Source organism: Lissotriton vulgaris, chromosome 5 (assembly GCF_964263255.1).
Source record: "Lissotriton vulgaris chromosome 5, aLisVul1.2, whole genome shotgun sequence".
NCBI classification, from domain to species: Eukaryota; Metazoa; Chordata; class Amphibia; order Caudata; family Salamandridae; genus Lissotriton; species Lissotriton vulgaris.
The window spans coordinates 728,929,055-728,952,010 of NC_141693.1; the positions used below are offsets into that span (position 1 = coordinate 728,929,055).

The 22,956-nt window shown below is 45.5% G+C and overlaps 1 protein-coding gene across 1 annotated transcript in view; it reads right to left on the reverse strand.

Moving 5' to 3' along the window:
- The window catches only part of LOC147711447 (calmodulin-binding transcription activator 1-like), a 1,194,547-nt gene that overhangs the window by 620,464 nt on the left and 551,127 nt on the right, over positions 1–22,956 (reverse strand). Inside the window, exon 5 of the mRNA XM_086919489.1 lies at positions 20,314–20,440. Coding sequence (XP_086775615.1) covers positions 20,314–20,440 — 127 coding nt within the window. The remainder of the gene's footprint in view (positions 1–20,313; positions 20,441–22,956) is intronic.

A 22,956-nucleotide genomic window follows, 5' to 3' on the forward strand; every position in this document is an offset into this window, starting at 1 on the left:
AGAATTTCAAAGTCCAGAAGATGGTTTGGGAAAAATGGGCTTTAGCAAATCAGAGAAACTCCATAAAGGAGGTCAGGACAAAATGAATCAAGTAGGAAAGTGTTATCATTTCAGAAGCTCTGTCAAGAGTCTTCTATGAGTCAAGAGTAAGTGTCAGCCTAAGCCACACCTTATGCACAAACCAGAAAATCATTGGGGCATAAAACCTCTCAGAGTCCATTAAGCTAGCAATGTCTCAAGGAAGGAGAGAATCGATAATGGTGACTACAAAGAATTTGCACAGGGGTTGATTAGCACCCGTAAAGAAATCTGCAAAGAGAACTGTTCCAAAGTCCTAGGGGAACAGTATATCATAACGTTCAAAGTCCATTGGGCGACACCCCCTCGATTACATCATCAGGGGTCCATTGTAAACCATGAATCTTCATGTTGCAGACTGCAACATTGCTGATTTGCCCCACAGTGGACATGGGAAAGACATCTTCCCGTCAAACACACGTAGATGGCAACTTTTGGACAATAGTTCATTCAGTTAGCACTCAGTTTTTCTGTGTACCTTCGTCAAAGTCATTTTTCATGTTCCCCCTATCTCTAGTACAGTAATGTATGTGTTCTAAACCAACAATGCATGTGAATACTTGCAAGAAATGTCAATTTAGCAGAAAAATGAAATCAGCTTATGCATCACGGTGAAATACAGGCCTACTTTGGACAAGTTAAACATTTAGGGCCAGATGTACGAACCAATTTTGCATGTGCAAATGGGTTTGTGACCCGTTTGCACATGCAAAATGTGAATGGGCTATGTACAATTCCTAAACAGCGAGTAGCAATTTATTTTCGACTCGCCATTTAGGAATAGTGAGTCTTTATTAGGGAGGAGCACTCCCTTCTTAATAGCGACCGCAACCCCATGTATGAATGTTTTGCGACCGCAATTGCAGTCACAAAACACTCACAAATTACCACCTTCTTCAAGAGGGTCGTTATGCAGTCGCAAATTGGACCCCTTCCACTTTGTGACTGTCTCTAATAATATTTTTTAAGGGCAGCCAGTGGTCTCAGGGACCACTACCTGCCCGTAAAAAATGAAACAAAAAAGTTTTTATTATTTAAATGCATCCCATTTTCCTTTAAACCCTTCGCTGCGGCGGCTATTCCGCCGCAGCGCTAAAGGGGCGGGGCGGCCGCGCGGCGGCCGCATGCTGGTGACGGAGCCGCTCCGTCACCAGCCGCGGTTGAGCTATGCTGGTGACGGAGCGGTTCCGTCATGACCCCCCCGCTCATTAGAACGCCCGCGCAGGCGCGAAATCAGCGCCGCGCAGGCGCGGCGGCTGGGCCATGACGGAACCGCTCCGTCATCAGCACAGCGCACCCGCAGCTGATGACGGAGCGGTTCCGTCATCAGCATGCAAAGGGTTAAGGAAAACGGGCTGCATTTAAAAAAATAAACTTTATTGAAAGGCAATCGCAGACATGGAGGTCTGCTGAGCCAATCATCTCAGCCCATCGTCCTTGGGAGGGCCAGCCATTCCCAATGGGGTCGCAAATTGCGACAGGCTCATTCATATTCATGAGCCTCCCAATTTGCGACCCATTGGGAATCGCAAACAGTGTTAAGCACACTGCTGTACATGGCAAATAGTGCCTCACAAATTGCGAGTCGCAAATGCGACACAATTTGCGAGGCGCTATTTGTCAGGTCATACTTCTAGCCCTAAATGTGCACATATATATTAAATATGCACCATTGAAGTTAAATACAAATTAATATACATTAATAAGACATTAGGTTTCACTCTACATGTAATATTCAATAAGTCATCATACTATTCAATCAGAAGTATGACTGAGAATTACATTTAAATCAAATATATGGAATATTAATGCACCCTTTATATAAATTCATTGCCTTTTCTAGCAGGATTATTTTCTAATAAATAAAGATGATTATTGATCACACTTAATTGTGGCAAAACATTTATGTGAGTAAGTATTCAAATCCTACAGTGAAGGCATTCTTTAACAAATGTCAAGTGCAACACTTACATTGATTCGTTAAACCATACATGAATCATGTGCTAAGTGCACTTACAAACCGTGTGTTTCTTAAGTGTTTGTGACATATAAAGGGTGGGCAATATTTTGCACTGCACCAAATTCCTTTTAGCAGTTCTTGGTTACTTAATTGATGATGCAGGTGTTGGCATGTCTACTCCCCTGGCAGGAGGAGCTCAAGAATAGCTCATCTTGAGAGGGAGAGCAAAGTTGTTACTTGCAACTTTGCATTCTTCTCTTGTTTTGTCTCCCTTCTTTCCCTCTTCCTCTTTTGCGCTTAGCCATGTTTGTCTTTGTACTTATTCAGAGGAATGCTTATTTTAAATTTTAGGTTGATAGCTCAATTGAGTTTTGTAGCACTGTATTTCGTGAGAACCTCGAAAATACTGCTAAACTGATTAATGTGCATTTAATGCCGTATGAAATCAAATATATTATTAAATGACCATGGATGTTCTACATTGACAAAAGTAAATAGGCACCTTTAATTTAGTGAAAGGTGCTGCAGTATTTAGGTTTTCTGCCTTTTGTTTTTGGACTATTCAATTGTCTGTCTGCAAATCAATGCACACAAATTGCATTTATTTAGATTGCATGTCTTGAATTGTGAAATGACCCCCCTAGGCATTTAGAGTTCACATGCCACAAGTGAAGGTTCATAATGGCTCCAAGCAATTACACATGGGCTACAGTACCATCTACTACATATTACATAGATCGTGAAAGTCATCAAAAAGTTCCATGATCACCTAACTCAATAAGGCAGAAGGCCACGTTCTTTTATAAGATCCCAGACCTCCGAGGTGGTCTGCAATATTCTTAAAACATAATGCAGGGAGTATTTTATTCCTTATAATATTTGATAACACTATTGCCCTAGTCTCTACCATTTCTTGAATCTTTGGTATTGCCTACCATAAGCATAGGTGAACCCTCAATAGGCCAAAAGTGCTAGATTGCAAATAGATGAAGAGCAAGCTTTGTTCATTTTGCAACCAACTCCGCACTCATTGTTGCAGTTCATGCAGAGATACCATCTTTCAGAAGTTATCGATAGGCGAGCAGGCCCTTCTGAAATGTGTTTTTTTATATTATTGGGTGTTTTCCAGCAGCACTGTACCATAGGTAATTGTATGGACTGCTCTGACATCACTTCCCCTTAAACTGTATATAGATGTTACGTGATTGAATATAATACAAACTCCTAATGCTACCTCTTTCAAAACGTTGTTGTTCTTTAACTTTGAAAAGAAAGGGAGGTGAGTCAGCCCTCTATTGAAGCAGCGCTGTTGCTGCTGTGACAAATAAATTGCTCAGCGCCCCCTGAAGGAATGATCTATCACTGACTTCTGATGCCGGTGGTCAGAACCTGTGACTTCCAGAGTGATTCAGTCCTCCCGCTGGAGGCACCTATGATATAAAGTGGGTTTTATGTGGTTCTCCCTGTGGGTTGATGTGTTATTGGTAGAAGTTTCACGTTCACGTTGGACGTAGCAAGTATGAAGTGGAAAGATAAATCAAGGATGCTTAATGAAGGCCAGCTCTGGGGCAACAAGCAGAGGACGCTGGTTTGTTGTCCCCTGAAGTTTATGAATTGCAGCAGCAAGTGCACGCGCCATCTTGAACTATAGTCTATAGCTGTACAGAGACAGTATCACAATACTCGTTTTTTGCAAAAAAAAGGTTTCCTGTTCAGCTGTGCACTTGTTGGATAATCGTGTAAGCACCCTCACTCTCTGCTGAGGGTGTTAACAGCTCTAAATTGAAACACAACACAACAGAAATGAGGGATTATATAGAGACATCTGCAGTCACATTTTTAGTCGGTGACTTTCCCAGAGAAAAAGCAATGATACTGAAAAGGAAATGATCAAAATCAGTAGAGGGAAGAGCCAAACCCCACCATTCCTTCATATATCCATGCAAGCAATAGCCTTCTCTTCATACCCGTAATGAGACTGGGCACGTAATGATGTAAAATTACGGCAAAATTATCAAAATTATGTGAAATGCATTGCAAACTAATATTTTAGAGCTATAATATACTTTGAGTCAGAACAGATTATCATTGTCTTGATTCGACTTAAATATTCTGGGTATACTTGTTATCTTGTTGTGAAAATGTACTAATGTAAAACACTCTGATTCCTGTGTCTTGCCAGTGCTAAATAAAACTCATAAATGAATAAATAAATATATGCTGTTAAAATTAGTGGCTGAAAAACTAAAAGCACCATGACCAGCCTCTTGCTTTCTGTTGTTCCTGTGCTTTTGCAGTAACTTTTTACAGTGAATGGTGCGTAATTATATGATGTGGTACAGATGTAGGGGGTCCCAGTGTGGAACCATTTAGGAAAAAGGGAAGACACAATAAAAGCTTCAAAAGGAAAAAGTAAAGGCAATAAGGATTCAATGTTATATACTCACAATGGATCAATAAACAGTATAAGGTTCACAATTTAATGAAATCACACAGAAAGTTAGTTAATTTACAGATGACAAAACAACAGCAGTGCCCCAGGGAGGAAAGGGTTTGAGTGCAAGGAGGGTGTGTGGGTTACTGGGAGAATAGGAAGGAAGTGCTGGTCGATATGACCTGATTTATAAAATGATTACAGAACGTGTTGGCTTATAAATTCAATCACACTTTACACATAAATGTTCAAGAAATTACATCAAATGCCATCAAAGATAACCATTTGGGTAAATTCAACAATATGGTTGGTTGTAGGCAGAAAGAATGGTCGTCGACATTTCGACCCCTCTAGTTTTAGGTGGCAATGTGACCTTAGGCTGGGGTCTTCATCAGGACAAAGGAGGGAGGGGCAAGGAACCTGTGGGAGGGGGGGCACAGAGTCAGTAATGGGAAGAGGTGAATAAATTAAACAAAGACAAAATTTAAGACAATTAAAAACCCAAAAGGGGATTGTTTACCGTGAATATCAGTTATCACGGTCTGAGATTACATGGTAAAGGTGGGCCGGTAGGCTCCTTGCGCGAGAAAATGAGATGGAATAAATCTCTGAAAATGAGAAATCAACCACATTTGAGGGGAGAGGGGTTTTGGCGATTCTCAAAACCACAGTATACAAATAAATACAGTGAACTCACTTAGTGATGGTAATCGATAGCAAGTTGACACCAAATAGAGTGCGCTGCCTGGGATCATTCGGCGACTGCCATAACCTGGAGGGGAGAGGAGGACCAACACTAAGGGGCCTATTAGGATGGCGGACGGACCAGCGTCCGTCCGCCACACCCGAGGTGGCGGGACCGTCCGCAGGGGCAGCGGCTGTCCCTCTGTGCGAATTAGGATGTGACCGCCACCCTGGTGGTTATATCCTGTATATTTAACATTGCGGCAGGTGCTGCTTTAAGCAGCACCCGCCGCAAGGTTAAATATGCATGCTTTCCATTTGCATGCACAAAACGGCAGGCACTGCGCTGTGCCTGCTGCCTTGTACATGCAAATGCTGGGGGGTACCATAGGTACCCCCCCATGTGCCCCCCACCCCCTGACACCCTGGGGGCCCGCAAGGGCCCCCCTGAAGCTATTGTCCACATGCTTTTCCGCGGCGGTAAATCCGTCGCAGAAAAGCATGTTTCAAATCCCATTGTAATTTGGCTGGCGGTGTCTTGCAGACACCGCCACCAAATTGCGGCCAACACCCCGCGGATCAGCGGCGGATGGACCTGCTGTCCGCCGCTGATCCCACCGCCATCATAATCTGGCGGTGGGTGTTTTAAAGGTCCGCAGCGGTGAATCTGCATCCTCCGGGCCGGCGGTGGCTTCCGCCGGCCTGGAGGATGCGGAATCACCGCAATCCTAATCGAGCCCTTAGTATGGCGCCAGCAGTCCTTAGACCAAACACAAACATGGACTGATATGTGAGCAGGATAAGGCCAAATACAGTAAGAAACTGATCAGGGCGTACAGAGTAAAAAACAGTTCACAACTAGATGAAAGGTAACGCACAACACTAGCGCGATGCTAATGAGGAGCAATCCGAGCCAACGACCCGTTTGCAGCCATGGTCAAAACAGGGTTGAATGAAACTAAACTACTGGCACATTATCAATTACTACTGCTGGAATAGAGGTAGACCAAAGAAAGGAAGGTGGCGTGGGTACTCACAAAATGCATCCGTTCGTGATGTGCTGAATATGTTAAACAGGTTGCCGCCTGTCACGGTCGGTACTCGCGTTCTGTAAATAAACACGGAAAGGACCTCTGAGTAAGAGACCAAGTTCAAACAAAGTTCAAGCTAAAGGTTTCCAGGTCTTGGTACCATCGAATCACTCACCAGCTGGCTGGAAAAACGGGGACCGCAGTTGTGTTAGTCACTTCGATAGGAACACCCGGCTCGGACTGATCGGTAATTTAATGGCAGACGGGCGCGTCTCAGCGCGTGTATGTTACGTTGGGAGGGACGCAGAAGCATTGAGTCAGACTACGGGTGAAACCCAAATGTTCAATAAGGTTGCCATGGTCACCCTGAGCTGATGGGTGATCGCATCTAATAGAAAGGGAAGTGTGTTGGGCCGTGTAATACAAGGAAGTACATCATCATGAACATAGCATGGTTACAAATACTTTAGTAAAGGCAAAGGGCGGTTTTATCAAAAACACATTGGGAAGTCAGCAACAAAATGAGTTAAACATAGAAATCACCCATATGAATGCGGGATATTCAAAGGCGGACATAAGTGTGGCATAGCTCGCATGAAGTGCCAATGAAGTCATATGAGGTTGGCGACACGTACCTCTCATATAAGAGGGTAAATATGACTCACACAGTGACAAAAACAGTGCATTATGAGGCAACAAATTAAGACTCAATTAGCAATTACAGGGGTACGTGTAGATCATATAGAATTAAGGCGCGTACCTCGCACATAGGAGTGCATCTCATTAGAAGAGACCATGTCATTAGGAATTCTCAAGGATAGATGCCAGCACCTCTCAATGCAGGAGGGCGGAAACTGCCCTTTGCCTATTTGTAACCATGCTACATTCATGATGATGTACTTCCTTGTATTACACAGCCCAACACTCTTCCCTTTCTATTAGATGCGATCACCCATCAGCTCAGGGTGACCATGGCAACCTTATCGATGCATTCGGGTTTCATCCGTAGTCTGACACAACGCTTTTGCGTCCTCCCAACTTAATGTACACGCGCTGGGACGCGCCCGTCTGCCTTTAAATTACCGACCAGTCAGAGCCGGGTGTTCCTACCGAAGTGACTGACACAACTGCGGTCCCCGTTTTTACGGCTGGCTGGTGACTGATTCGATGGTACCAAGACCTGGCCCCCCTTTAGTTTGAACTTTGTTTGAACTTGGTCTCTTACTCAGAGGTCCTTTCCGTGTTTATTTATAGAACGAGAGTACCGACCGTGACAGGCGGCAACCTTTTTAACATATTCAGCACATCAGGAACGGATGCATTTTGTGAGTACCCACGCCACCTCCCTTTCTTTTGCTCTACGTCTGTTCCAGCAGTAGTAATTGATAATGTGCCAGTAGTTTAGTTTCATTCAACCCTGTTTTGACCATGGCTGCACACGGGTTGTTGGCTCGGATTGCTCCTCGTTAGCATCGTGCTAGTGCTGGGCGTTACCTTTCATCAAGTTGTGAACTGTATTTGACTCTGTTTGCCCTGATCAGTTTCTCACTGTACTTGGCCTTATCCTGCTCACATATCAGTCCATGTTTGTGTTTGGTCACAGGACCACTGGCACCATACTTAGTGTTGGTCCTCCTCTCCCCTACAGGTTACGGCAGCGGCCGACCGATCCAGGTGGCGCACTCTATTTGTTGTCACCTTTCTATTGATTAGAATCATTAAGTGAGTTCACTGTATTTATTTGCATACTGTGGTTTTGAGCATCGCCAAAACCACTCTCCCCTCTAATGTGGTTGATTTTTCATTTTCAGAGATTTATTCCATCTCTTTTTCTCGTGCATGGAGCTTCCCGGCCCACTGTTACCATGTAATCTCACACCGTGATGATTTGTATTCACGGTAAACAATCCCCTTTTGGGTTTTTTAATTGCCTTACATTTTTTTCTTTGTTTAATTCATTCACCTCTTCCCATTACTGACTCTGTGCCCCCCCCTCTCACTAGTTCCTTGCCCCTCCCTCCTTGGTCCTGATGAAGACCCCAGCCTAAGGTCACATTGCCACCTAGAACTAGAGGGGTTAAAATGTCCACGACCATTCTTTCTGCCTACAACTAACCATATTGTTGAATTTACCCAAATGGTTATCTTTGATGGCATGTGATGTAATTTCTTGAACATTTATGTGTAAAGTGTGGTTGAATTTATAAGCCAACACGTTCTGTAATCATTTTATGAATCAGGTCATCTCGACCAGCACTTCCTTCCTATTCTCCCAGTAACCCACACACCCTCCTTGCACTCAAACCATCCCTCCCTGGGGCACTGCTGTTGTTTTGTCGTCTGTAAATTAACAAACTTTCTGTGTGATTTCATTAACTTGTGAACCTTATTCTGTTTATTGAATCATTGTGAGTATATAACATTGAATCCTTATTGCCTTTACTTTTTCCTTTTGAAGCTTTTATTGTGTCTTCCCTTTTTCCTAAACGGTTCCACACTGGTACCCCTTACATCTGTACCATTTCTCACCCAGCTCCCAATGACTATATTAGGTATACCCTCTTTTTTGTCCACATAAATATATGATGTGGCATAATGGCATAATTTGAAGAATTTTGCCTAACAAGCGTAACATGAAATTATTGAAATCAAGCAAATTGCAGGAGTGCAATTTTAATTTAGCCAAGCTCTAAATGTAAGCAGTCATCTGTGGTCATCTTCTCTGTACATTCATTACTAAGTTGAGATTTTGATGACCTCACAGAGTACATCATTTGCCTAATCTCAGAAAGCCAACATTCCATTTGGGTTCACATGTGAACTGTACTGAGGAAGGAGGGTCACTTTTGGGCAATTCATATCGACAATCAAGATCATTTTTTCAGATTTTGAAAAGTCAGGACCATTTCTGGTCTGAGCTCTGCGCTCTGCATCATAATATCTCACTGGTGACGATCTGCTATGTGTGATTAACTACATGACGTCAGACATATTGAAAAGATCAGGGCTTCAGTTAGAGGTAGTCTGTTAGGTCTCAGATCCAGCAGTAATAAAAAACCGACTCTGAAGCCATTCTTTTACGGGCCCCTATTTATTAAGAAACTTCGTACAACACTACTCCTTATGGAAACCTTAGTATTGTTTACTTTTCAGAATACAAACATTTTCAATTTTAATTGTTCAAAAAATGTCATTTTTGTTATCCATTTATCTGATACTGCAAACAAAGCCAATAGGGCTAACTAGTTTTAGACATATGCTAGTTGTGTGATGCGTCTGTACACATAACAGAAAACTCACAGAGTCATCAGATTACTCCTCAGGAACATGATGTGTCAAGTACAGAATTCTAGTTCTGATGTTTTTGCCTATTTCATTGGTTGCATTAGCCACGCCTCTTGGAAAGAATTCGAGTTACGCTAATTTGTACATGCCCATTTTAGAGACTCTCCACCTTTTCCATTCCTCTTAAAGCATTGCAACAGATACTAAGAAGCTGACCCATTCGCTATAGACCAGACAGAAATCCTTTAAGTACATGTGATTTGCCATGGAAAAACACTGCTGTCTGGTACATATTTTAATCAAGGCATTTATATAGCGCACTACTCACCCAGAGGGTCTCAAGGCGCTAGGGGAGGGGGGTCCGCTACTGCTCGAACAGCCAGGTCTTGAGTTGCTTCCTGAAGGCAAGGTGGTCCTGGGTCAGGCGGAGGTGGGTCGGGAGGGAGTTCCATGTCTTGGCGGCGAGGTAGGAGAAGGACCATTCCCCTGTGGTGGCTCTTCGGATGCGGGGGACGGTGGCGAGGGCGTGGCCGGTCGATCGAAGCTGGCGTTTGGGAGCGTAGAAGTTGAGGCGGCTGTTGAGGTATCCTGGGCCTTGGTTGTGTAGGGCTTTGTGTGCGTGGGTGAGGAGTTGGAAGGTGATTCTCTTGGTGACTGGGAGCCAGTGCAGGTCTCTCAGGTGTCCAGAGATGTGGCTGCGACGGGGGATGTCCAGGATGAGTCGTGCTGAGGCGTTCTGGATCCGCTGAAGTCTTTTCTGGAGTTTGGCGGTGGTTCCGGCGTAGAGGGAGTTGCCGTAGTCCAGACGGCTGGTGACGAGGGTCTGGGTGACCGTCTTCCTGGTCTCGGTGGGGATCCACCGGAAGATCTTTCGTAGCATGCGCAGTATGTTGAAGCACGACGAGGAGACGGCGTTGACTTGTCTGGTCATGGAGAGGGTGGAGTCCAGGATGAAGCCCAGGTTGCATGAGTGGTCTGTTGGTTTGGGTGCGCTGCCTAGGGCGGGGGGCCACCAGGAGTCGTCCCAAGCGGAGGGTGAGGATCCCAGGATGAGGACTTCCGTCTTGTCCGAGTTCAGTTTCAGGCGGCTGTTCTTCATCCATTCGGCTACCTCTTTTATACCTTCGTGGAGGTTGGCTCTGGTGGTGGCGGGGTCGTTGGTGAGGGAGAGAATCAGCTGGGTGTCGTCGGCGTAGGAGATGATGTTGAGGTTGTGCTGGCATGCGATGTCTGCGAGGGGGCTCATGTACACGTTGAAGAGGGTTGGACTGAGCGAGGAGCCTTGAGGAACGCCGCAGATGACTTCGGTGGCTTCAGATCTGAACGGGGGAGGCGGACTCTCTGTGTCCTTCCGGCGAGGAAGGAGATGATCCACTCCAGTGCCTTCTCCTGGATTCCGACGTTGCTGAGTCGCTGCACAAGTGTACGGTGGCAGACAGTGTCGAAGGCCGTGGAGAGGTCTAGGAGGATGAGGGCCGCTGTTTCTCCGTTGTCAAGCAGAGCTCGGATGTCATCGGTGGCTGCGATCAGGGCGGTCTCGGTGCTGTGGTTGGCCCGGAAGCCAGACTGCGAGAGGTCGAGGGATCCGTTCGTCTCGAGGAAGGTGGCCAGCTGCTTGTTGACGGTCTTCTCGATGACTTTTGCAGGAAACGGGAGCAGCGAAATGGGGCGGTAGTTCTTGAGGTCGGTGGGGTCGGCTGATGGCTTCTTTAGCAGAGCGCTGAGTTCGGCATGCTTCCAGCTCTCCGGGAAGGTAGTGGTGTCGAAGGAGGTGTTGATGATGTCCCGCAGGTGGGGTGCGATGACAGCGTCGGCCTTGTTGAAGACGTGGTGAGGGCAGGGGTCGTCCGCTGCGTGGTCGCTCTGGGGACGTCATAAGAAGGGACTGCGGGGAGGCGGGAGCGAGAGCCAATCGGCTGGCGGGGGGCAGGGCCACGGGCTAGGGCGGCGGGAAAAGCTGGAACGGGCTCGGCGGCCCTGGGGTGGCTGGGGCTGCGGGAGGCTGGTGTGGGCTCGGCGGCCCTGGGGTGGCTGGGGCTGCGGGAGGCTGGTGTGGGCTCGGTGGCCCTCGGGTGGCTGGGGCTGCAGGAGGCTGGTGTGGGCTCGGCGGCCCTTGGGTGGCTGGGGCTGCGGGAGGCTGGTGTGGGCTCGGCGGCCCTCAGGTCGCTGGGGCTGCAGGATCAGGCACAGGCACAGGAGCGTGGGGGTGACCAGGCCAGAAGGCGCAGTGGTCACTCCCTGGTTCTGGTCAGGCTCCCCTTAAGAAGGGAGCCGGGCGGGAGGGTCTGCGGGGAGGCGGGAGCGAGAGCCAATCGGCTGGCGGGGGGGCGGGGCCATGGGCTAGAGCGGCAGGAAAAGCTGGAGAGGGCTCGGCGGCCCTGGGGTGGCTGGGGCTGCGGGAGGCTGGTGTGGGCTCGGCGGCCCTCGGGTGGCTTGGGGCTGCGGGAGGCTGGTGTGGGCTCGGCGGCCCTCGGGTGGCTGGGGCTGCGGGAGCAGGCACAGGCACAGGAGCGTGGGGGTGACCAGGCCAGAAGGCGCAGTGGTCACACATTTTATTATGTCAAAGCCTGCGGTTTGCTAACGACATCTTGGGGAAATCCAGAAAGCTTCCCTGTGAAATAATTCTGCCTATTGCTTAACATCTCCATCGCTCCACTCTATGTCACGGAACTCTACTCCAATCCAAACTATAACACTCTAATCTGCACCACTGCACTCTACAGTACTGCGCTCTACTCTGAAACAATCTACTCTATGCCACTGGACTCTATGAAATTCTATTCCACTCTGCACCTTTCCATTCATACGCCACTGCACTTTATGCCACTGCAATCTACCCGATTCAGAAAAGGGGGTGGTGATGAACAGAGTGTCTGAATTAAGCAGACCACTCTTACCCAGTCCAAAGATCAGGGCCTGATCCATCACCGTTTTTTAGCTCACTGCACCATCCCAGCTCAGAACCTGGCTACATGCAAATTAGTCTGTTCCTGTCCAGTGCATGATGGGAACAGGGCAAACCAAACTACCAAGCCAATTCTTGTACTGGGAAGGAAACAAGCTTTCGGGGACCGGTTTCTGGCATTTCAGCCGTCATCGGCCCGGCTTGCTTGAATCCTGATGGTGCAGTGAGCAAGGGACTCATGTCTGAGTATACCCTGCCACACCTATAGTGGCCAAAAACGATTCAGAAAAGGGGGTGGTGATGAACAGAGTGTCTGAATTAAGCAGACCACTCTTACCCAGTCCAAAGATCAGGGCTTGATCCATCACCGTTTTTTAGCTCACTGCCCCATCCCAGCTCAGAACATGGCTACATGCAAATTAGTCTGTTCCTGTCCAGTGCATGATGGGAACAGGGCAAACCAAACTACCAAGCCAATTCTTGTACTGGTAAGGAAACAAGCTTCCGGGGACCGGTTTCTGGCATTTCAGCCGTCGTCGGCCCGGCTTGCTTGAATCCTGATGGTGCAGTGAGCAAGCGACTCATGTCTGAGTATACCCTCCCACACCTATAGTGGCCAAAAACGATTCAGAAAAGAGAATGGAAGGGTATACTCAGATGTGAGTCCCTTGCTCACTGCATCATCAGGATTGCAGAAAGAATTAATTTTCCCTCTGCATTGTGCCTCCAAATCCCTCCTAAAACGGTCCCACTGCCCCACCGCTGTTACATGCATGGACCACGGCTGCTCTATGACACTGCATGCTACGCCTCTCTATTCTCTATTCTAGTCTACACCACTGCTCTCTGCACCACTCTACTCTGCACCACTCAACTCTACTGCATTCTACACCAATGCACCCTATGCCACTCCACTCTGCATCACTCCATGACACTGTGGTCTATTCTCGACTCTGACACTTTACTCCACTATGCGCCACTCAACTCTACTCCACTCTACTCCCTCCATGACACTACACTTACACCACTCTAAGCCACTCCACACCACTCCATAATACTCACTCCACTTTACAACACTTCCCTCCTTTACCAGACTAACTTTTAGCCATGCTGAACAGCAAACACGCAAGTATGCAACTAGGCTAAAAAATATTGGCAAAGAACATAGCTCTGCATTGGGGAGATCTATTGGCTTTGCCAATGCTTATTTTTACAATGGTTACAGGGCTGGGGCATAGAAAAAGACCTGTAAAAGGATTATACCCTTATTACTATGCTTACAATCGTGTAGGCATATTAAAAACACTACCTTCATCTTTATGCCATGCATTAAGGAAACATCATTTACCACCCAGTCAATACTATGATGTGCCTTTACACCGCAGTCAGTATCTGACTGCGATGTTAGCATGGGTTTCTTTGCCACGCAAGTCATTACAATGACTTGCTTTAGGGGATGCAATGTTGGACTGGTGTTGGATTTTAAGTCCAACACCTTCCCTACTGATACACTAACTGGAGTTGTAATAGTAATACATACTATTCTTAAATCCAACTCCCCCTGAGGCAAGTCGTTGTAATGACTGACATGGTAAAGGAACGTGTGATAGAGTCATAGTCTGGGTACTGACTGTGGTGTAAAGGCATACGTGGTAAATGCATGCAGGGTCCGTCATACAACCGATTTGGAAGTGCGCAAAACAATACTCCACCGTAGGAGTTAAGGACAGTTATTTTTAAAAACGCATTTATGGTCTTAGAGGGCAACCCTGCGATCTAAGGTTTTATATTTTTTAAATGTCTCACTGTGCCCCGGGATCTGGCCTCTTCAAAAAGCACAGATATCTGTTGCTGACCCTGTATCAGACCAAAAAACGTTATCGGATTGGAGACCCTCTGTAGGTCTACCAACTTTTGTGGGTGTCTCACTATTTATTAAAGAAACAGAGACTATGATGTGAGCATGGCAAATATAAAAGTTTTCTCAGACATACCTTAAAGTATCGAACGTCGTCTATATCTGATTCCAGTATCTCACTGGAACTGCCTCTTCTTCATGGGTTTGGTATCCGAGGGAACCAGATCCCATTGGATCAATATGTTGTGCCTGTCTGGGCACCAAAACGGTACACAATTTCCTCACATGGAAATTCCATTTCTAACCTCATTCGGCATATACTTATGAGCTGATAGCACTGACGTTGTCATGGGTGAGTAAAGATTCCTGATGCACTAGTCATCAAAATGTGTAAGTCATGTTACTCACTTCCAGGGCCGGACTGGGAACCAAAACCGGCCACGGCAAAGTGCTCGACCCCCCCCCCTCCTCTGTCCTCTGGGGAGGGCAGGGGCCGACAGAGCTCTTTGCCGGGGCCGGTTTTCGGCCGTTTTTGTTACAGGGCCGATTTTGCAGCTATGCTGCAAAAACAGCCCTGTAACAAAAACGGCCCCCAGGGGCCCAATACTGGCCCCCACCCTTGTGGCGCACCGGGGGATTGCCCGATGCCCGCAACGGCCAGTCCGGGCATGCTCACTTCCTCAGCTTGAACTTTTTGCATGTTCTTAGATACTGATTTACTGCTTGGCAGTAGAAGGTATTTTAGGATTCCTGTGTCAAAAATGATTAAGTGTTATTGGTCCACAAGCTAGCCTATCAGAAGACCAGGACTATTTGGATGTTCTACCTAAATGCCTTTAAGAACCTTTCCAAATCATTTTGGGGCAGGATATAGGCTTTTCGATTTCAGAAGTGTATGACCAAAAATGATCTGAAAATATCTATGTTCACACATTGAGTTAGTAGTCCTGTAATCCTCATGGGTTGATACTCCTAACTTTAATACACTGTATGGTTTTCGAGACATTCTGCCTGTGTCTTAGATTTTCTTAAGAAAAACAAACAGTTCCAGTATTACGGAAAATTCCAAAAAGCCAAAGCTGTTTTAATCGAATTTTCTTACCGATTGGTTACATCTGACAAGTTTTTGCAATTATATTGAGCCTGCATTAAAATGTAGAACCTACATTTCCACGCAGAATGCTTAACTGAGATGCCGTAACTGAGTTGATGTTTTTTAATGTGTGAAAAATGATGTTTACAGTGCATATGAGAACCTGAGAAATTGGCTGCACACAATTTCAGCTGCATAATATTTTCGTGTTTGCTGGAACAAGAGCAAGATAACAATCCCTCTCCGAAAGTGGAAAAACTCAGGGGAATCAGTTGTCACCGATTCCACACACATATACAAAAACAGGTCTTGCGGATTTTTTTGTTTGTTGCTAAAATACCAATATAATGAGAAGGAAGATAGGAGGTGGTGACACCTCTGCTGTTCTCAGGGAGATCAGGGCTCCGGTATGTTTTTAAGCACAACAAGATCACTTTCCTAGCTCTCATGTCTATGAGGATCTCCAGGACTTAGAGATGCAAGTCAATTTATATCTTTTTATATTGCATTGGCTCATTCTATTTCTGATGACAGGCTGGGTGTCTTGGGAGATCCCACTGAAGGCTTTTAATTGACCTTTCGGTAAGGATCCAGAGAATTCCAGGGCCAGTATTACTCTAAGGGCGCATTTTCATTGCTTGCACTGGGCGCACCTTTTAAAAGGTGTGCCCAGCGCAAACAATGAAAATGCGCCATATTACCATAAATGTACTCCTCCATTCCTGTGAAAAATGGAGCGGCTGCTTTGAAGCCACTCAGTGTTTTCACAGTGGAGGAGGTACCTGCCTGCACTTACAAAGGGGATTAGAGATCCCATTGCTGGTGGCTGCACTCAGTAACTGCACCCGCCTGTAGGGAGATGTCTGGGGGATCCATAGGACCCATTTTCCCCCTCCAAATGGATGCTTTCAGGGGGTGCATCAATGCACCACCTGAGAGCTTCTTTACATCTGCGTCCACGTCTGTAAAAATGGCGTGGGTCAGAGGCAAAGGGATTCCCTCATTTGCATTGGGCATGCTCCCTTGCAAATCAGGGAACGCCCCCTGAAGATAGCGCTGGTGCTTTATGTGTGTCAGCGCTATCGGTATTACAGAAGGGGCTGCACAAGCATCTGGGGCCCTTTCTGTAATACCAAACAGTGGTGGATGATGTATATTGACAGTGGTGGGGCAGGTGGGGGGGTGAGCACAGAGGGTATAGGAGGAAGCATGGGGGAGAGGGGGAGCAAGGGGGGAGAAATAAGAAAAGAAAAAGAAAGCTTACATCATGCTGCTTCTGACACCGAGCGCCTTGGATCTTCTCTGGTTCCTCGTGCCAGCTGAAACTCGGTCTGCAGCAGATTCCCCATCCAATCCCTGTGCTGCTCTCAGGCTGCATGAGAGAAGCGTGGTGGTTGACCTGAGTGAGCTGCTTCGACGCTCCGCTCAGGACAGGGAGTATGTGCTGGTTCTCCAAACTGGCTGTACAATACAGCCAGGTTAGAGAAATCTAACTGCACATGTCTATTTGGCCGGCCTAAGACGGCTGGGTAAATAGACATACACAGTTAATAGTGCACATCACTTTCCCCCATCCATGGCCCGGCCCCGCTCAGCCAGCAGCCGGAAAAAAAAGGTATCTTTTTATTTTTAGAATGCTGGCTGAGCCAGTGGGGCAACACTCCTCTGCCATTGCGGAGGAGCCCCAGCCCCACCTGATACCATTGTGTCGCAGTGGCACACAAAGTGGGTGCAAATACCTCTTGCGTCCCTGGGGCAATTTGTGTAATTCGGCCTCAGGACTCAAAAGACATATTTTTCCAGCATATTGTTTTCTTCCACAACTCAATGTATTCCAGAGCTTTAGTTCAGTTTGTTTAAAAGAAGTGTATCACCTAACAATTCCCATCTTGTACTAAGATAATTACTCAAATCCCCAGGCTGTATCAGAGAGTGGTGGATGACACTGACACATTCATTTCTAATAGCTAGAATGTTTTTCATTCAGGAAAGGCAGTTACACTGAACAAGTTCAACTCTTATGTCCTGTGAGGCAGAGAAGATACGTAGAGTGAGTGGACTAAAGTTCAATAGTTGATTGGGCTGAAGATTCAATTTCTTATCAAAGTGAGTAGTATTATGCTTTTGTCAATGCGCTCATGGGAGATCTGTTTGCAAAATGGCGTAGAGGCACAGAACCATCCCTTTGCAGGCTCTCTATAATCCACTATGCCAAAGTAGTTATGTGAACATATAACTGCGATATTGTCTTGTGGTTTACCTGAGTGCACCATATGCAACATGGCACCAAGCAAATGTGGAATGTCTTTGCGACCCACTAAATACCACTGCATACGCATGGGCTATTAGGAGGTCAAGATGTTCGATTGTGAGATACATAACAATTGACATATAAATATTGTGCCCCTAAAGATGCCTTTTGGGGAGGAGGGACTAGGCATCATGGACTTTAAATTGAAATCACAGAAAGGTCTCAAGGGAGGATTATTTTAAATATTCGCGATAAACCTGAGACCACTAATTCTGAGGTTTTTGAACATTTATTCTGCTTAGTTTTGATACTTCAAAAATACATTCATAAATCAATTGAACATGTCTTTTAAAAGGAAACACCACATTAGTAAATCACACAATTGCAACACATATGTAAGCATGATTTAGAACCATTTATTTTGTGAGACAATATATACAACACATACATGATATGAAAACGTTCTTTGTAACAAAAAAATATACAGCAAACCAATGATCACAAGACAAGCATCGATAAATTATCTGTGCAGCCTGAAATTAAACCAGTCCTGCATTTGCACTGAAAACACAAGGCGGACAATTTCTCATTCAAAGACACAGGTCTACTGTCCTGCCTGTGGGAGGGTGGGGATGCATATCCTACTTAAGGTTGTTGACAGCCTAGATAAAGGGGGGAAATAATTTCTATTCAGTCCCCTCATGGCACATCCTGTTCTACCTTCCCCACACTCAACAGCCCACGCGTTTCAAATCCCCAACAATTCCAGGATTCTCTTCAGGGCTCGGACTTGGTTTTGTTTGGGCTCTCAATTGGGCTGCATACAGATATCCATTATCTGTTCTTTAATTCATAGTCTTAATCGAAGCTTAAATTTTATGGGTGCGTGGAAGCTCTTGATCATGATTTAAAAATGGTCCAGGATCTTGAGACTCGTGAAATGTAGTTAGACCTTGCGGGCCCATCGCCGTGAATTTCTTCTGCAATAATCCTGACTGTTTCTTTCATTTCAGCCATGCGAAAGCAGTTGGAAAATCATCTTGCTCCTCTCATTTAAACCGGCAGCATGAGAGGAGCGAGATGATTTTCCTATTGCTGTGATTTCAATATTTGGGTGGTCCAGTCTGGGGAGTACAGGACCAAAGCCTTCCCTGTTTTCACTCGCGGACATTAAAGGCATCCCTCTGAAGGAAGGTGCACACACTTCACCTGCCCCTTCGGTAAAAGCAGGGTGGGTGCTGCACTGAAAACTCACTGGTGGGTGGAAACCGCCAGCTTGTCATTCAGACCTCCGCTGTCACCAGTACAAGGTTGACGGCATGCCTGCAGCTCAGATCAGTGCATTTGTTGTTGTAATATGGCTCTGATGATGGTGCTCCATGTATAGATAAGCACCATGCACCGAGGGAGTTCATGTAGGGCTAAATGTAGCATCTTAACCCAGGTGAGCCATTGTTCTAGTTAGAAACACACATATCTTCCATGGGGCCTAGGGTTCCTACCTTTAGGATAATACAAATAAAGATGCATTAAGGGCAAAAGGCAGAGCATGCTAGAGGGGACTCCAGCTTCGTCACTTGCCTAGGAAATGTCTACATTTCTTCCCGCAAGGAAGATTGAAGTAGGCACCCGGTATACTAGTTGACAAAGAGATTTCTCTCAAGATGTCCAAGGGATGATTACGTTAAAAGGAATCTGGGACAAGCATTACCTATCCTGTTATTTCTGCCACTGTAGAGTAGCTTGTCTATTTACATCGATGATTCTGAACCTCAGGAGTGTGTGATCTTGAGGACACAGCTCAGTAGTCGGAATGGAGATGATGGGGGGGGGGTGAAAATAGGGAATATGAGGCAGGAAGGGTTTGAAGCCTTTAACATCTGCAATCACAGTCGCGCCCTCGCCCAGATCACATGTACCTATTGGGAAAACAGAACTTTGGGCTCAGAAACTAGGGATGCACCACACTTGAGAGAAGCACTCTGAACCTCACAGTTGTGCTCCTGTTGCTCTGTGAATTGAATCCTGAAGATTCACATTGGTTGAATCATCCTCTGGTGATTGGGCAATAACAGATAAGACAAGCCTGTATTTTATAATGGGATATACGTTTGATTGCTTGTACCAGGAAATGTGTGGTTAGGTTATCCGAAAAAAGAGAGAGACAGAGTGAGAAACTGAGTGAGTGAGTGAGAGTGAGTGTCTGAGAGAAAATGTCAGTGAGAATTACTGCCTGAGAGTGAATGTCTGAGAGTGACTGTGTGTGTGTGTGTGTACGTCTGTATAGTGGAACACTGCTGCTTCTACAATGCAGTTTTCAACCATGAAAAAAAGTGAATTCATAACTCAAAACTCTAAAAAGAGGTCTTGAAAACGGTATAAACAGCAGCGACAGGTGCAGGTAAGCATTGGGCGGGGCAGGTACTGTGAAGGGAGATGTCTACAGACGACGGAATGAGGCACATTAAATAAATAAATAGCCCCTATTCCGCCGTCTGTCGGCATTCCCCCATCACCGCCCTTACCTGCACTGGCCGCTGCTGTGTATAAGTGTAGGCATGTAAATATAATTTTCTTATACAACGTGTCGAAATGAACTTCATGCTGCGAGGAGGGAGTTTAGAGAACAACTTTGTCATTAGCTTTGGTGGTCAATGATTTCATTTTCTTAGTATTCCCGAATGCATTGTATCCTAAACTGCGTTCCCAAGCCACAAAGGTAGTCGTTTCTTACCTGGGCAGTAGCAGCGCAGGACTCCGGGCTGTATTAAAGAGGCAGGCACTGAGATTTGGTCAAACAGGCAGCTGTAGTTGTTACCCGCTTCCTGCCAGGGCCCTGTGATCAGGACCTTAACTCCACCCTACAGGGAAAGAAGAGAGGGAAAATTATCCTCAACATTGCTCTTTCTACCCATGTTATTGCAAACACCTTTGTTCAGAGATCTGAAATTACTCATCTCGATGCTTCTTGTAACTAGGGTGATCACCTGACACCAGGTAATCATGGACACTGGCTGCTATACCACACTTCCCAATAAAAATCATTGTTTGCAGTGGTGTCAGCCTAATTAGTTCAATGGGATCCAACATGCCTACAACACTCAAAATGCATAAGACATTACAGGGACGTTCAGCATTGAATTCATTGTCCGCAATGAACTTGCGGGTGGCGATCACCCTACTAGCAATCCTATTATTGCAAACACTTTTTAACAGCTGGAAATTGTCCCACCCTACGATTTCTCCACTCATGTTATCACATTGTATAGTATAGCTCCTTGAAACCCATATTGTTTAATTCCACACTATAGAACACAAAGATTGTAGATGTTTTTGCAGATATAAATGTGCCTCTCATATTGTCACAGAGGTGAGCCACAAAAAAAGTTACTTTGCACACCCCGCTGTAATTTATCCTCGACCTCAATCCAGTAAAAAATGATTGTTTTCTTAGCCAGCGATTTCAGACTGATCTCATTACAAATATTTTAGAAAGTAAAAGCCCCAAGACCAACTGTGATGAAAGCTTAACCAAGTATCCTTCAAAGCTGATTAATTTCTGTTTTCAAAAAAGTCATAGAAATTGTTTTGTGGTTGTAAACCGATAATATTATTATAATAATCAAAGGGGGATTATAAATGCATTATTTTACCTCGCCATTTTACGATTACAGCTAAGGCTGGACCTTAGCTTGCAACAGTTCAGGCATCAGTTGTGACTTCGTCCTGATTATCGTTCTGGAAGCAACTCTTACTCAAGAACCAGATTCTGGGCTGGCCCCACAACGGCGTCCTCAAGTGCTCCTGACACTCAGACATATGCTACAGAGCCCGTACACATTCAGGGCCTCATGAATCATGCATCCTACAGGTCACAAGTAAAATGCTTTTTGGTATGTACGAATTCAAATTTGCCATGAGGTAACATGTTACCGAATCGCAATTTGGAATTGAGAATACATACTGACTTGGTATGAGGAAAGGGCGTGCTTAGGGCATCCCTTCCTAATGCTGAATCGCAGCAGTATGTAGGAATGTTTTGCAAGTGAAAAATAGTTGCAAAACAGTTGCTTTTTGCCACCTACTTCAAGCAGGTGGTAATCAATTTGAAAACGGGAAGGAGTACCCAAGGGACCCCTTCCCCTTTGAGAATGTTCTTTAAAAGTTATTTTTTAAGAGCAGGCAATGGTCTCATGGACCACTGCCTGCTCTTAAAAAACTTAAAAGAAAACTTTTCATTTTTCTTTTTTAACTGTAACCCATTTTCCTTTAGGGATAATAGGCTGCATTAAAAAAAAAAGATTGCTTTATTTAAAAGCAATCAAAGACATGATGGTCTGCTGACCCCAGCAGGCCACCATCACAGTGATGTTAGCGATTCCTAATGGGTCGCAAATTGCGACCTGCCTCATTAATATTAATGAGGTAGGTCGATTTACGACCCATTAGGAAACTCTAAATGAAATTTGTGGAGTTTCATACATTCACATAGCGGTTACCTAATTGTGATTTGCAGAGAATCGCAATTAGGTAATTGCTATTTGAAATAATGATACATGTGGCCCTGAGTGTGCGTGCTTTGCCTGGAACCTGCCAGTCCACACCTTCAATTGTCTCACTTCAAAGACAATTAGCAACTCGATTTGTCTGAGATGTGACATGGGGGAGCAGGTGTCTGACGTCAACATCAGCCCGGATGGATATGACCAAACCCTTCAGCAGAATCAGCACTCCAGCAGGGGAAATAAAAGATAAGCTCTGTGTGTGGCATCTCAAATGGGCCAAGAGATGGAAATAGTGAAGTGTTTCACTTTCTCTGTTATGTATTTAAGGTGTTAGCCTGGTTGAGTGTGATTATGGAGGATAAAAAACTTGAACAACATTTTCTGCAGAATCTTTCCTCATTTGTCTGTTTCCTCAAATGTGGCTCAACGTCTGACATTCCCAAGATATCAAACTCATCCAGTGAATGCTGCGGCAATAGATGCATTCCATACACTACTGTTTTTTTTCTTCAAGATTCAACCTCTGGCTGTAAAACAACATAGATGATTATCAAAAATATCATAAAGGAAAGGGTATGTACTGCCTTGAGCGGTCCGACATACTGTGTAAATAAGTGACGAGTGAAGTAACTGTGATGCATCAACATTTGATACTCTTGAGGGAGCTGTGGCATAGGGGCTGCCCAGTGAAAGCCGCTTTAAAAACAGGTTTCTCTTTGAAGATGTTAATAATGAGGACTAGTCCTAAAATGTTTAATCCTGCCTTCTGGGCAGTAGCCCACTACGATCAATCCTAAGTCCACCCCTGACATCATTCAATCAACCCTGGTGTCATGTAGAAGGAGGCGAGTGTCCAAACAGCAGTGGGCAAA